General features: G+C 38.2%; 1 protein-coding gene across 1 annotated transcript in view; it reads left to right on the top strand.

Moving 5' to 3' along the window:
• The first annotated feature begins 1313 nt into the window (after positions 1-1313).
• GUCY2C (guanylate cyclase 2C) overlaps positions 1314-15217 on the top strand; it is a 59074-nt gene continuing 45170 nt past the window's right edge. Inside the window, 6 exon segments of the mRNA XM_039876416.1 lie at positions 1314-1952; positions 7235-7347; positions 8157-8221; positions 11010-11225; positions 12442-12563; positions 14011-14107. Coding sequence (XP_039732350.1) covers positions 1736-1952; positions 7235-7347; positions 8157-8221; positions 11010-11225; positions 12442-12563; positions 14011-14107 — 830 coding nt within the window. The 5' untranslated portion in view covers positions 1314-1735.

The following is a 15217-nucleotide window of genomic DNA, read 5'->3' as shown; positions in this document are numbered from 1 at the left end:
ACACATCTGGTGTCAGAAGTGAAGTATAGTAGTAAAGGAGAAACACAAAGAAGTTTTTCTTTTACAGATGCTTTTTCTTTCTATTTCTCGCCTATTTGCTCTGGCTAGGATATCCAGTGATATGTTGAAAAGAACCGGCAAGAGTTGGCATCCTTGCCTTGTACTGAATCTTCAAGAGAAAGCTCTCAGTTTCCCTCCATTGATTTTCATGTTAGCTGTGGGATTTTCATAGAAGGCCTTTTGTTGAGGTAAGTTTCTTCTATACATATTTTGTTAAAAGTTTTAATCATACATGGGTGTTGAACTTTATCAAATACTTTTCTGCATCTATGGGTTTCTTTTTCCATTTTGTTAGTGTGGTATATCGCAGTGATTTGGATATAGTGAACTATCTAAGCATCACAGAGATAAATCCCACTTGATCATGTTGTATGACACTTTAACTATGTTGTTGAATTCAGTTTGCTAGTATGTATTGAGGACTTTTGCATCTTTGTTGATCTGGGATTTTGGCCTTTCTTGATCTCTTTATCTGGCTTTGTATTAGGATGATATTAGCATCATAAAATGGGTTTGGAAGTGTTCCCTCTTAATTTTTGTAAGAGTTTAAGAAAGATTGCTATTAATTCTTCTTTGAATGTTTGGTGGAATTCACCTATAAAGACATCTGGTCCTGGGTTTCTTTGTTGAGAGGTTTTTGATTACTTATTCAATCTCCTTATTTATTATTGGTCTGTTCAGGCTTTCTGCTTTTTCTTTATTTGGTTTTGGTAGGTTGTATGTTCTAGGAATTTATTCAATTCTTCTAGGTTATCGAGTTTGTTAGTGCAGGGGTCCCCAACCTCCGGACCGCGGACTGGTACCAGTCCATGGCCAGTTAAAAACTGGGCTGGACGGCAGGAGGTGAGCAGTGGGCGACCGAGCAAAACTTCATCTGTATTTGCAGCTGCTCCCCAGCATTAGCATCACCACCTCAGCTCCACCTCAGGTCATCAGGCATTAGATTCTCACAGGAGCACCTGTCCCTGGTGCCAAAAAGGTTGGGGACCAATGTCTTACAGCACTTTGCACTTTTTTTGTTGTTGTTGAGTTTAGTCAGTCATAATTATTTGCTTAATGTCTGTCTTCCCTACTAGAATGCATTTTCCATGAGAACATTCGTGTAATATCATTCATGGCTGTATGCCCAGTGCCTTGCCAATGCCCAACATATAATCGGGACTCAATAAATAGTTGCTGACTGACTGATTGAAAAACAGCTCTTCCCAGTTAAGGATTCAGTTTCAATATGCAGCTATAACATAAACACAAGTAGTCCATTGTGTTTGTTCTTTTCTCAAGTCTTTTGACCTTATTTTCCATTTTACAAAGCTTTTTATGTATATACTCCACTTTCCTCTTCCTCTGTTCTCTCTTCCCAGTGATGTGTCATAAATCGATATATTTTTATTGGATGATGTCCAGGTAATCTCCCTGTTTATAACTCTAACCTTTCTGTGAGCAAATACACAAAGTGAACTTTGATTTATTTCCTACCATAATGTAGCTGTTAATTACTGGCCAGCAGGCAGTATTCTGTGGTCCACGTGACCAATGGGGCAGGACCAGAAAGGAGTGTGGGGGAGAGTGGACTGAGGGACCCAGTAAGAGACAGTCCAGCTGGAGTCTCTGTCTCCCTAAAAGCCCAGAGTAAAGCAAGTGAGCACAGGAGTATGGTTCTGAGGAGAGCGAGGTCATGACGATACCTCTGTTGGGCTTGGCTTTGTGGTCGCTGCTCCTCCATCCAGGGCTGATGCTCTGGAACTCTCAGGTGAATCAGAACTGCAACGATGGCAGGTACGAGATCAGCGTCCTGATGATGAAAAACTCGGCCTTCGAAGAGCCTTCGGAGAATTTGAAAAATGCAGTGAATATGGGAGTGGAAATAGTGAGACGCCGTCTAATTAGTGATGGTAAGAATATGGTAACAGACTCTTCCTCCTTCTTAGTACTACTTCTGGGGTCAAAGAGTTGCTAAGTGAAGACCGTGTTCTTTGCCTGATCACCCACCCTTCTCTAAGGGCCTGTCCCAAACCCCTTTCTATTTCAAGGTAGTAGATCCTCAGAGAGAACTCCTACCACAGTGAGTTGACTCTTAATCCACCCCAACTCAGGATATGCCAGGTGTTCACAGCAGTGAAATGCTCCCGCTGGCATTTCAATAAAAACTAGATTTATTTCTCAATTTCAAGGAGGCATCATGTTTTCTCCTGCAGCTGCTCAGAGGTAACATTTGGTCTGGACCTGAGATTTTGCAGGATTACCAGTCCAGAAGATGAATTAAGAAAGTAAAATTTATACAGATGCTGAATCTTACTCTGGGATTTCTAATCCATCTGTTCACTCTTTATATATCTGTTGGCTATATTATAAGACATGGTCAATATATTAAATTACAATCTTATTCAATGTTGTTCTTCAGCGTATATTTTAATTATTAAAATAAACTTTATAACATTAGATAAAATATGTAAAATAAAGAAAAAAATCACCCCCGATAATTTCTAGCCACCTGGATGTTTCCAGTTTCTTTTCATATGCTTCTCAGTTTTTTTGTTTTTAAGAACACGGTTGAGATCACTATGGCATAGAAAAAAATTTATATCTTTCTGATTTCACTTTACATTGCTTTACAAGTGACTTTCCTAAAGCTACATAATCTTCATAGCATCATGTGAATGGATGTCTATCCCTTAGAGTAGATATTCTCCTAGATTATTTAATAATTCCTTATTGTAGGGTTTTCTATTACTTTTAATTGTTTATGATTATTTAAAAAATACTACACTAAATATTTTCATGGTTTTGGTTTTTTCCCCATTCTTTGAGACTAGATTGCCAAAAGTATCCTTACAGAGTCAATGCTATTTCATACATCTTAATGGTTATTTATGGTTTTAAGGAAGGCATATCTAAATTTCCTCTATTTCAAATTCTGTAGTAATAATAACAGGTATCAATTCTGCAGTAACTTTCTTCTGTGCCGTATTCATTTCCCGATCCTGTCTGAGACAGGATTCAAATGTAAATACACGGAACTAGGAGGTCATTTCATAAAATCACCTTCTGAGGCAGTGTCTAATAACGAAAAGGACATTTGATTTAAAGTCTATCTATCATGTTCTAGGTGAGATATATAACTTCTTTAATCATCAAAACTCTGTCAGATTGTTGGCATTGATGCTGTTTCACAGCAGAGGTTTAATAACTGTGCTGAAGTCATACAAGTTATCTGTTTGAAATGAGATTAAAACCCATGTCTGATTCCAAAGAGTGTGTCATGTTGTTCATGGTGAGTAAAAAAGATCTTTACCCGCCATGAACAAACTTTCTCATTAAAATAAGACAGTGGAACATTGTGGTTAGAAGTAGTGTGACTTGGAATCAGACAGCTCTTGGTTCATATTCCAGCCTTTTATCCAACCGTTTCTCACCAGTGACCTTGAGGAAGTTAAGTTTTCTGAGCCTCGTTATCCTCTCCTATAAAATTACAACAGATAGTGGTCATGTCATGTGGATATGTTGTGAATTAAATGAGGAAATTCATATAAAGTACCTAATACAGTGACTGAAACAGTAAGAACTCAATAACTGGAAGTTGTTTTTATTGTTGTCACTGTTACTGTTGTTCTTGTTGAGAATGTTAATGTCGTGGTTGTTGCTCTGCTGTTGCTGGTATTAGGAAAACAAGTTACCAGGAATATAAACTGAACAGTATAATATATTGGTAAGATCTTGATCTCTGAACTCATATAACCTGAATTGGAATTCCTGCTTCATCATTTACTAATTGAATGAGTTAATTATCTCTCAAAGTTTTACTCATCTTATGTGCAAAATAGTCATCCGTGGTGAGGTTGTTGAATGGATTAAATGAGTGGAGAATTTTGAGGGGATGAAAGGATAAATAAGGATTCCCAAATTTTTGCATTTGGTGATGCATTTTGTTGGATGGATGTTCATACATAATAAATTCAAGAAGGGCAGGTTGTGAGGGAAAGATAGGTTCATGTTCTAAACATATTGAACTTTATTATTTGGGAAAAAAAATCTATGACAATATACGTAAGCACTAAATTGAAGACAATTAACAGTTCAGATTTAGTGGGTGATGTCCAAAAGAAAGAGATCAGTATTTTTTTTCTAGTACTTAGGAAACCTTTGTGAGTTTTGACGAATATATAGGATTTGGTGGAAAATGTGAAAAAAAATGAATTCCTTTAACTTTAGGACATTGATTCCTCAAAGATGTATGATCCATGGCTAAATGCACCTGGTCCATCCCCTCCGCATATTCTCATGTGCTAAGGGGGGTCCGTTTCCTAGATTCCAGCACCTATAGCCAGATTCACTTGGGTCCAACACCATCCTCAAAGCTCTAGATAGGAGGGAGAGGGTTCCGAGATCACTCTATATTTTATAGCATTCCAGTCATCCTCCCAGGACTAAGACATCATAGCAGGGTGGAAATGCAGGCAGGCAGGATAAGGATGAGAAGCAGCACTTAGAGTGACAGCTTGTTTTAAAACTTAAGTTTTATTTGTCATTCCATTGTCTGAAAAAAATGTTCAGCGTTTTCTTGAGAAATCATTTAGGATTGAGAAAGATAAAAGGCATATAAAACAAAAACAGTCCACATAAGCATAAGATGTTGAGAGGCAGCAGCACACTATAGTGTGTTCTGCAGAAATGGCTCTCAAACTTTTTGGCCACAAGACCACTTTACACTCTGAGGAGTTTTGTTTGTGCAGTTACATTTATTGGCATTTACTGCACTGGAAATTTAAACTGAGAAAAGTTTAAAAATATTTGTTTATTGATTCATTTAAATAACAATAACAACAACTTTATCTGTTAACATAAATAAAATTTCTCCGTCAAGAAATTTTATGTTTTTGTATTTCTCAACCAAAAAATAAAAGTAGTAGGGAAAGTGGTATCGATTTACTTTTTGCAAATCTTTAATGCCAGGCTTAATAGAGAATGGCTGGATTCTTATATCTGCTTCGGCATTTGATCTGTCAGAATAATACATATTATGTAGCCTTTGGAAAACTCCACCATATGCTTATGAGAGAAGATAAGTGGAAAAAGCAAAGACTGTCTTAATATAATTATGAGAATCGTTTTGACCTCCTGGACCTCCTGAAAGAGTCTCAAGGCACCTCAGGAGTCTATCCCACACTTTGAGAACTGCTGTTCCACAGCATATCAGGTTCTAGAATCAGACTGCCTTAGGTTCAAAACCCAGCTCCACTCTTTGCCAGATATGTAACCCTAAGCAAGTTAATCTACCTCTCTATACCTCCATTTTCTCATTTTTAAATTAGGAAGGTAAAATATTAATTAACCTCCTAGGATTCAGGGGAAGATTAAGTGAAATAACACATGCAAAAATCCATAGCCCAAGCTAGGCATATAGTAACAGAGATCATCCAGTTATGTTCTATGAATAAGAGGATAAGAAACTGGGGCCCCAAAAGTGAAGTCACTTGTCCAAAATCACACTCAATAGATGTCAGTTCTCCTTCTCCCAGACCCTGTGCAGGATTTATACTTGGGTTTTGCTGTGCCTGTCATGGGCCATCTTCCGTGGTTTTTTTTTAAGTGGGTCATCTTCAGTGTTCCTCGTGGAGTTTGAGCGGGAGAGCTAGCTTATACATTAACAGTGAAAGTGTGGCCATCTTCCCGCAGCTCTGTCATCATATGACTGTGCACTGGCCTCCACTTCACTTCCTGTTTCCTCTTGCTGCTTTCCAAGACCTTCTCCACCCCAGTTTTGTACTATGTCTCACATACATTCTCCCATTCCTCTAGGTCTGCCACAGCCTTACTCGTACCATTCTCCTGGCTTCAAATACCCTATATTCTCCCTATTGCTGGGAGAATTGAATAAAATAAAGGGTATAAAGTGCTTACTACTGTGGTTGGCACATGGCTACACTCAAGTATTAGTTGCTATTAAATCCATCACTGACCTCACCTCTTCTGTTAATTTTTTCTGACTGGTTTTATTATACTGACCTCTCCTATTTGGCTAGTCTTACCAAACAACGTATTGCCATTTTTTATTTTTATCTCTTACTAAAGAAAGTATCAGAATAAGTGTTCTTGAATTTATCAAAAAAAAAAAAAAAGCAAGAGATAAAATGCTCCCTAGTTGGTAGACACATCTCTGAGATGGCTGTAGAAGTACAAAGACCTTTCTATTTTCTGAAAGAACAAGTCTATATCTTTAAAAATATTCTAATTTGGATGTTCAGAAGAACAATAGCTTCTGTTGTTGATATGCTTTACTTTTTTAAAGGAATTAAAAAGTATTACATTTGACGAACTCAGTTTTAACCTCAATTTACATGTGAGTGAACCAAGTTAGAGAAATTAAAATGGCTTGTGTGGGAACCCATAAAAAGTCACTTACAAGGCCTGACTAGCAAGTGAGGTGTCCAGGCTTCTTATAGAAGGGCTAGGCAAAATTAATGACATCTCTGCTTAGGAATCAGACATTTGTCCTGAATATTTTGTATAGGAAGGATGACGGAATGTAAGACAGAGCTTGGTCAAATGGTTCTTCTATCTTTCTATTACCTTCCAAAATGTGCCTAGCAATATCCAGGGTAATTACCATGGATGCTCTTGCCTTCATTTGAAGATGATCCATTATCCCAAGACCTATGGCCACAATGGGTGGGCATAGTTCACTTTGGCTTTGAAGATGAACCACAGAGGTGCCAGTGTGCACACTGACAGCAAACAGAACCACTTTGGGAATGCTAAAAACACAGGTGTCATAATGTTTGTGTCATTGTTTTCCTAACACTCCCCTGACCCATATAGGTAATTCACTGAGTCTGGAGTTGTGAAAAGAGGGTGAAGAGAATGAAAATGTTCTAAAATAGATTGTGGAATGGTTGCATAAATGTATATGTTTACTAAAAATCGTTGAATTGTACACTTAAAGTGGGTGATTTTTAGGGAGGTAAATTATATCTCCATACAGCTGTTCAGAGAGAGACAGAGGAAAGAAGTGACAGTGGTAATACAAGAACTCAGAACTCAGTTAATTATTTCTAGGCCTGAAAATGGATATCTATATTTTGCCCAGGATCAATTGGTAAAAGATAAATCTCATGGCTGGTACAAACTACAAAAAAATAACACTAGTTTTTACTCTTCCCTCATTTCTGGATAACAGGCATAGATGTGACTGTGAATGCTACCTTTATCTATTCGGAGGGTGTGATTTATAAGTCAACTGACTGTCGGAGTAGCACCTGTGAAGGCTTTGACCTACTCAAGAAAATTTCAGTAAGTATCTGCCTCTGTATATAGAGCTCACACCCTTTTGATATAGGACCAACACATTGTGAAACTTGACATCTGTCCATGAGCATCTCTCATGTCCCAAAGCTTTAAACATCACACCAAGCAGATAGGCCGAACCCATGGCAGGAAGAGTGTCTGATTACATCAGTCATTTTCAGTCTTGGGAGGATGAGGAGTGAGCAAGAGGAGTTTAATAAACTCCACTTCAAAATTCTAGGGGTGTGCACTTCTTCCCCAGATCTCTACAGAGGGAATTTGACCTGGTCCTCTAAAACCAAGGATGGGATGTTCCTAATCACATTTCCTTTGAGAAATAGTAGAAAACATGCTCTATTATCACCTATCTGGTCATATTGTATTTTGTTCTCTTTAGCCCTGCTTTGTAGCTCTCCCTGAAACTTACCCACTCCCTCCAAAGCACCTCCAAATCTAGTTTCTCCCTAATCTGGCCTACAGTTCCTGCTCACGAGCCCATCTGCCTGCCCTTCTTCAACCACTCTACATCTCCCTCTTGATTAAGAAGCCAGATTCACCTGCAGTCAGCTCACTTTCAATGGAATATTTCCCTCCACCCACTGCACTGTCTCTCTCTCAGACTTCTTTATCCTTTAGCTGCCCCTGGCCCAGCCCGAGGCATCATATGTCGCTCCTTTCTGCTCTGCATTCTAACATCTTAAGTGGCCTACTTTCTAAGCTTCTGGAAGCCTTCCCCTTGCCACTTCTTTTCTATCCTTTGATCCATGTTTTTAGTTTTAGGGGTTCATTTTTGTTTTGTTTTGTTTTTCCTACAGAATGAAAAACAAATGGGCTGTGTTCTCATGGGGCCTTCGTGTACATATGCCACCTTCCAGATATAGTAAGTAGTTTGTTTTGTTGTTGTTTTAATGCCACTGTGAACTGAAGTCAAGACATGACATTGGTGTTTAAATGACTTATCAAACAGCAGTCTTGTCAAGGTAACACAATCAGAGGTGTTAGGGCCCTTGTATTGTGCGACATGTCTATAACCATCATTCCCCTATCCAGGTAACTCAATCTTTGCTCAGTGTGCGGTGAATGACAGTAGCTGTTTAGGTTCAGGTCCTAACATCTGAACTTGAGAGGCAACATGGTATAGATAATAAGTTAGGATCCTAGCAGGGAACAGGGAAGATGGTGAACTTGGAAAATTTGAAGAGTTTAATCAAGGAAATACTCTCAAAAGTATGAGCAGAGTGTATGGAAACACAAAATAAAGGGCAGCACTCTAGGGCATTAGCAGAGATCTGTTCTAACCCTGGGTCTGTAGGAGTATGGAAAGTAGCAGGGTATTTATTTCATAGTATTACTTGAGGATAACATAAATAACATATTAAGGTATTTTGCATACTGTCCTTTTCAACTTAGAAAGAAGCTTCCAGTATGTTCTAGAATAAAAATCTTTCTCTGTCTTTGGGACAATCACCCTCATCCCTTCTTTCATTTCATCTCATCGCCACTTTGTTTTGCCAGATTATACCTTCCCCAATCAAAATCCCTGTCACATGCCTTTCATGTGTTCAGTCTTTCCCATAATCAAGGATCACCCTTTATCTACACAGAAAACTGTGCTGAAGGACCCCTTGCAATAGGTTTTGGAGGGTAAACATTAGACCTCTGAAATTTCTATTGCAAAGTCTGCTTCCGATACCTCATGCCCAGCTGTACACACAGACTCAGGCCCACTGCATACCATAGACGCACACCATAGAAGCACTTGTTAAGCCCATCTTCCGTACCAAAGTGCCAAAAAATTCAGAATCTTACTCTTCGTTGTACTCACTCCCAGTCATCATCTGACCACTTGCTGATACTGCCATAGAGTGTGCCCAGAAGGAAAGGAGAGTTAATGAGGAATTGCCATGTGCTAAGACGCATTTTAGTTTTGCTGGAATAGAGGAACTTGAGTAAAATACTGTCCCTGCCCTGTGAAATAGAGAAGTTAACAAGGACACTGGTGACTCACACAAGGGAGAGGGAGATAAGTTCCATCAGTGAAGTAACAACAAGGAGCTCTGGATGCACGGAAGGAACTGGTCACCTCTGGGTGGGAGAGTTAAGCTCTGAGAGAGGAAAGACTTTGTGAAGGCAGTGGTATGTAAGTTACATGTTAGGGGATGGGTATCATTTTAATGGGTAGAGATGAGGGAATAAGCACCCCAGCCAGAGGAAGTATGTGTAAAAGCAAAGAAGCAGGAAAGTGTAGAAAATGTGTGAAAGTCTGTATTAGCTGCTGTGCAAGAGATGTATAAGGAATAATAGAGGTAAAATTAGAGAAATTAAGTAGGGCCTTATTTGGGAGGTCATGAGTTCCAGGTGAAAGAGCCGTATTTAATTCAATTATTAGTTGTATATTTGTTGTATTTAATTATATTTAGTTGTATTTAATTAACCACTGAAGTTGAGCAGGAAAGTATCATAAAAAGCAACTCAAACTTTGGGAAGAATAATTGACAACATTGTGGAGGAAATACTGTAGCACATAAGGTGAGACCAATGACAGAAAAGTCAGCAGGGAGGAGAGCCTGTTTAGTATAAAGCGGCTGACATGGACAGGGAGGATAGCTTTTAAAGATATTTAAAGGTAGACTCAATAGCATTTATAACTGATTGGATGTGGGGGTGAGGGATTGAAAGTAGTCAAATAGGCTATGAGATCTCAAAACACTAAAAGAAATAGGAAAATCAGGATAAGGAACAATTTTTGAGACATAAATTTGGTTGTGCACATGGGGAGTATGAGATGCACGCAAGACAGGCCCAGTGAAACCTTTCAATGGAGCACTGAAGATGAAAGAGAATGTTGCTGTCCTCCCTTTATTTGATACATATCGAGCACCTACACATGAACCAGGCCAAGTGGAGATACTGAGGTGAACAAGGCAAACATAGTCTTTGACTTCAAAGAGCTTGTGGTCTAGTGGAGGAGACAGATATTAAACAGATACTCACCCAAATAATTACCTGGTGTTAGGTATCAAGGAAACTTTTCCTGGTGGATAAAGAAATATTTAATCTAGGACCTGATAGATGAGCAGGAGTCAGCCAGGCAAACGGGCAGGAGAACAGCATTCTTGGCATTTGTCAAAGTCCCGATGGAGAATAAAGTTTGATGTGTTTAAGGAACTGTAAGAAAGTTTGTATGCTGAGCAGGGAAAGGAAAATCTAAAATCCTCAGCTGATGTCTATGTCAAATGTAGTCCATAAGAGAGCCGGAAATAAGGCAATGCATGGAGAGAAAAGTGAAGAGGGCATTATTCGGACTGTACAACAATTGTGGTAGCCCATCCTCTATTTTCCTAGCCCTACTCTTCAAAGTCCATATGTCCCAGCCTAGATGTTATGACAGCCCAAACAACAACTAATTTTGGAATAAATCAAAGTAACTAAGCCAAAGACACATGAAGACTCCTAGAGTATCCTTAGAACATAGCACATGCTCAATAAATGTCATTTTAAAATTCACCTGTGTGGGAGGGACACCTACATAAGTCAGAAACCTATTTGAATGACCTTATTTCATTCTTACCATTTATACCCAAATGCTGAAACAAGTTTAAGAGGGATCTAATTTATGCTACATGAATTAATCCTGATACTGGTTTCTTTTTCACTTCTTGACATAGCCTTGACACAAATTTGAATTATCCCATGATTTCAGCTGGAAGTTTTGGATTGTCATGTGACTACAAAGAAACTTTAACCAGGTTGATGTCTCCAGCTAGGAAGTTGATGTACTTCTTGGTTGATTTTTGGAAGGTCAACAATTTGCCATTCAAAACTTATTCCTGGAGCACTGCATATGTTTTCAAGAATGGTACGGAGTCTGAGGATTGTTTCTGGTAAGCAGAATCATTAATATTCTCTGGACTTGCCGTGGAGAGAAGCCATAGACTCATGGCAGGCCACTTGGTTGTTATCAGATGTACCTTCTATCTTTAACAGCACTAGGAGTGAACACCAGCCCACTTTCTTACACACAAATAAAAGAGAAAAGGCCAAAGGAAACAGTGTCATAAGTATAATCAGCATGTATTGCATTTGCAACAGTCTTTGTAGTTTTCAAAGTACATTTATGTTAGTTTTATTGATTCTTCACAGTAAACCCTCTGAAGAAAAGAGAATAAGTACTAAGATCCCCAATTTACAGATAAGGAAAATGAAAACCAGAAGTTAATACTTTCACATTACTGTGAAAGATAAGATTCCAGAGAATGTGCAATTTGCCTATACCTCTGAGTGTTTAGAAATCATTTCTCTGACAGCTTTTCAGAGGAGTAAGGCGGCGGGGGGACAGCGGGGGGGCGGTCAGGGTGATGGACAGAGAACGGGGTAATGGGCAACATTGCTAGTATAAAATTGCAGGGTTCACTCAATTCCAGCAACAGTGGCAGAGAGAATCCTATGACTGTGTTACTATCCTTACCTTCAGGTTGCCAAATATCTATTATGTGTATATACACATGAAGATTTCCTAAAACTTCCCCTATGCTTTCACTAAAGTATATGCCCATAATTTTAACCAGTGCTTAGTTCTGTAGCCTCTCACCATGACGATATGCAGAAGACTAGGGTAGGGCACCACTGGAATTGCATATCTAGGGAACTACAAGAATTGATCAGGCCTCACTCATCCTAGAAACTTTGGGGTGAACTTGGAACATACGTACGTTCTTTTTACACAAGAAAGGAAATTATTCCTAACAACTCTGAATTTTCATACTGTGGATTCAAAGGTTTCAACTTATCTGTGATAATGGAGCTGAGTAGAAACTTCCTCTGCAAACAGCAGGAAGCCATTATAAGGAAACTGCCAAATATCTATTATATGTATATACACATGAAGATTTCCTAAAACTTCCCCTATGCTTTCACTAAAGTATATGCCCATAATTTTAACCCACAGTATTACGAAGTGTATTATCTATTGTGTTAATAGTGGAAATGAATTTTAGAGGAACAAGTCCCAGGACAGATCTGTAAACAATGAGCAAATGGCATGGAAGGCTGTGAAGAAACTAAGCTTGTTTCCTAGAGTTTCTCTTGTTTCTGTTCTAGGTATCTCAATGCTCTGGAGGCTGGAGTTTCTTATTTTTCTCAGAAACTTTTCTTCAAGGACATGTTGAGAGGAGAGGACCAGTTTCAGAATATCTTAACAGACCAGAATAGGAAAAGCAATGGTAAGAAGACGTGCATATAATTTTTACCAACTTCTTCCTGATGACTAACTACCACTTCCTTATGAGTTATTTTGACAAATTACCACCCCAGAGTTATCATCATTACCTTGATTTATTTTGTATCTTTTGGGAGATCTGTAGTTTCATGCAACTCTATTATATTGTCTTTTTGTTGATTAAAACCTTATTCTCTGAGAGAAATTAGCAAAGTAAGATTGAGCAAATATATTATCACGAAAGTAATGATGATGTTAAAATGCAGCTTTTATAAACCAAAATGATATCACAACCCATCATTGGTAAATTGGTTTTTAAGTTCTCTTCAGTTCTGTATATTATTGGATTTGTGACGATTCCTCAAACATTCTGATCCCCATGTCCTGGCAATCAAGAGGATATGTTTACTGATACCTAACCTCAGGCAAAATTACAAGGGAAGCGAAGATTGTCTCACTTTCTTTTAATCTCTATCTCATCTGTCCAATGACCTCCTAGTTGCAGGTCAAGTGTGAAAAGCTATTGGGATAAAATTATCCTCACGGAGTTATCAGGTGATTTGCTTCACTTTCCACAGAGTGCTCTTTACAAATCAGAATGTATCAGGAGCAAAGGAATCAAATGTGGGAATTTCCTATGGGAAGATGCTTGCTTGGGAGGATTTCCTGGTATCACTCAAATCTTCATCTGCTGTCATTATTAAGCATTTGCTGAATGATGAACCTACTATTTAGTTGCAAAACATTGACCAAGTTATGGAAAAAAAAGAAGTATTAAATTATTCATGTCCCTCAAGAGTTTACAATTCAACTGGAAAACACAGTATATAAATAGATCTAATGAAGTGTCCCCCAACTCCTCTCTCATAATGTAATGCATTTGAGAAGTGTGGCTTAATTATAGAATAAGATTGGATTCTTATAGAATTAGATCTGATTCTATCAATAAAATCACTAAGGCTGAGTTCGAGTTAAGAAGTTGCAAATAAAACCCAAGAAAAGTTGCTTAGGAAAACTTGGTAAGTTTTCATATTAACTTATACTATATCTTTTCCAACAACTTTACAAATGTTAAGGCACAATGCACTTACCAATGAAAATAGTTTTTATAACAATTCCAGCCTGGTTTAATGGAATAAGCTTTAAACTGGACTTATAAAACTTGAATATCAGAGCTATCTCTGGCATCAACTAGTTTGTTAACCGTTTGACATTTGGCTTCAGTCTCCTTACATCAACAAAATTAAGGGAATAGTCTAGATAATTCTTTCTAAGATTCCATGCATCTCCTCTGACTGTAAATTTTAAAAAAGAAGGAGGTAGTAATTTGAGGAATTAGTGTTAATCTTAAAACACAAACATAGCATGGACATACTGGATTCAAATTCAGGCACCTAATTGTGTTTAGGCCATTGTATATTTCTCTCCTTGTCTTGCTCTCTCTACTTCAGTGATTGTTGTTTGTGGTGGACCAGACACCATCGAATCCCTCAAGGGTGACCGGGAAGTGTCTGAAGACATCGTCATTATTCTAGTGGATCTTTTCAAGTAGGTATAATATTTAGAAGAACTCTTCTTTCAAAAAGAAAATACTCCAAGAATTTTCAGAAGACACATTCTCTTTTCTCTTGCTTTTCACGGCCTCATATGGGGTTCAGTGTGATGATAATATTTTAACCACTGTTTCATTTCTTCTTCATCACACCCTCATTCTTATTTAATTAATCGTAGCCTTAGCGTGGTATATTCCTTTGACATCACTATCATGTCTAAATACCAAAGTTTTATGAAAACCTCATAGAACTCACATGTCTACTTATCTACGAAGATCCTGGTCTCTAGTCTGATTTTAAGGTCTTTGTGCCAGCAGTGATAAATCAACTCATATCTCAATAATACTATTTCTGAGAATGTGTGTCATATCTGTGCCTTTAATTGCTGATGGCCTTTGGTCCTAGATTATTTTTCCTTCAGCCACCTTTGGTACAAGGAAAGTTCCAGTTAAATGAGTTTGATTTACACAATTATTCTTTGCCCTCTGTGGCATAGTCACTGGGTAGTTATCTTTTCCTCTGCATTTCTCTGGAACTAAAAAGAGAAATTTCTGGAGAACAGAAACAACTTTTTATCACATCCCCTCATTTTACCACTCATTTTCCAATATGATGGAGACCCAATGTGCCAAGCTAAATGTGCCAAGGTAATATTTGACCCAGATTAAACTTAAAGAAGGTGTCACTGGTGTGTCTGTGCCCTTTGCCCCATAAGCTGGGTCATATGACTTCATTTATCTGACTAGATCATTAATCATTACCCGTCTGTATTCAGACCAGAAGCTATTACTGCACTAAGATCTTTCGCATATTTGCCTAGTCATTTTACCTAGATGTACTTTTCACAGTGTTAAGAGTAATGAAGCATAGGAACAGCCAGCCTGTTTGACCACAATTATTCATGAAGATAATTTAATCAACTCAGGCTTTTAGCTGCAGAATACAAGAAAGAGGGCAACTTTTTAACATTTCATTCCTATAACCACATCGATAGCTGCTTTCAATAACTGCATTTGCCCTCTGTAAGAAGTCCTCAGGGTAGCCAGGTTAGTCTAATTTAAGCAAATCCACAGTCGACTGCCAAAGTTTTGGCATTCCTTTGTCA

This window comes from Pteropus medius, unplaced genomic scaffold, assembly GCF_902729225.1.
Source record: "Pteropus medius unplaced genomic scaffold, Ma_sr-lr_union100, whole genome shotgun sequence".
NCBI classification, from domain to species: Eukaryota; Metazoa; Chordata; class Mammalia; order Chiroptera; family Pteropodidae; genus Pteropus; species Pteropus medius.
The sequence above is the reverse complement of the archived record's forward strand: the minus strand, read 5'-3'. Positions and strand labels throughout refer to the sequence as shown.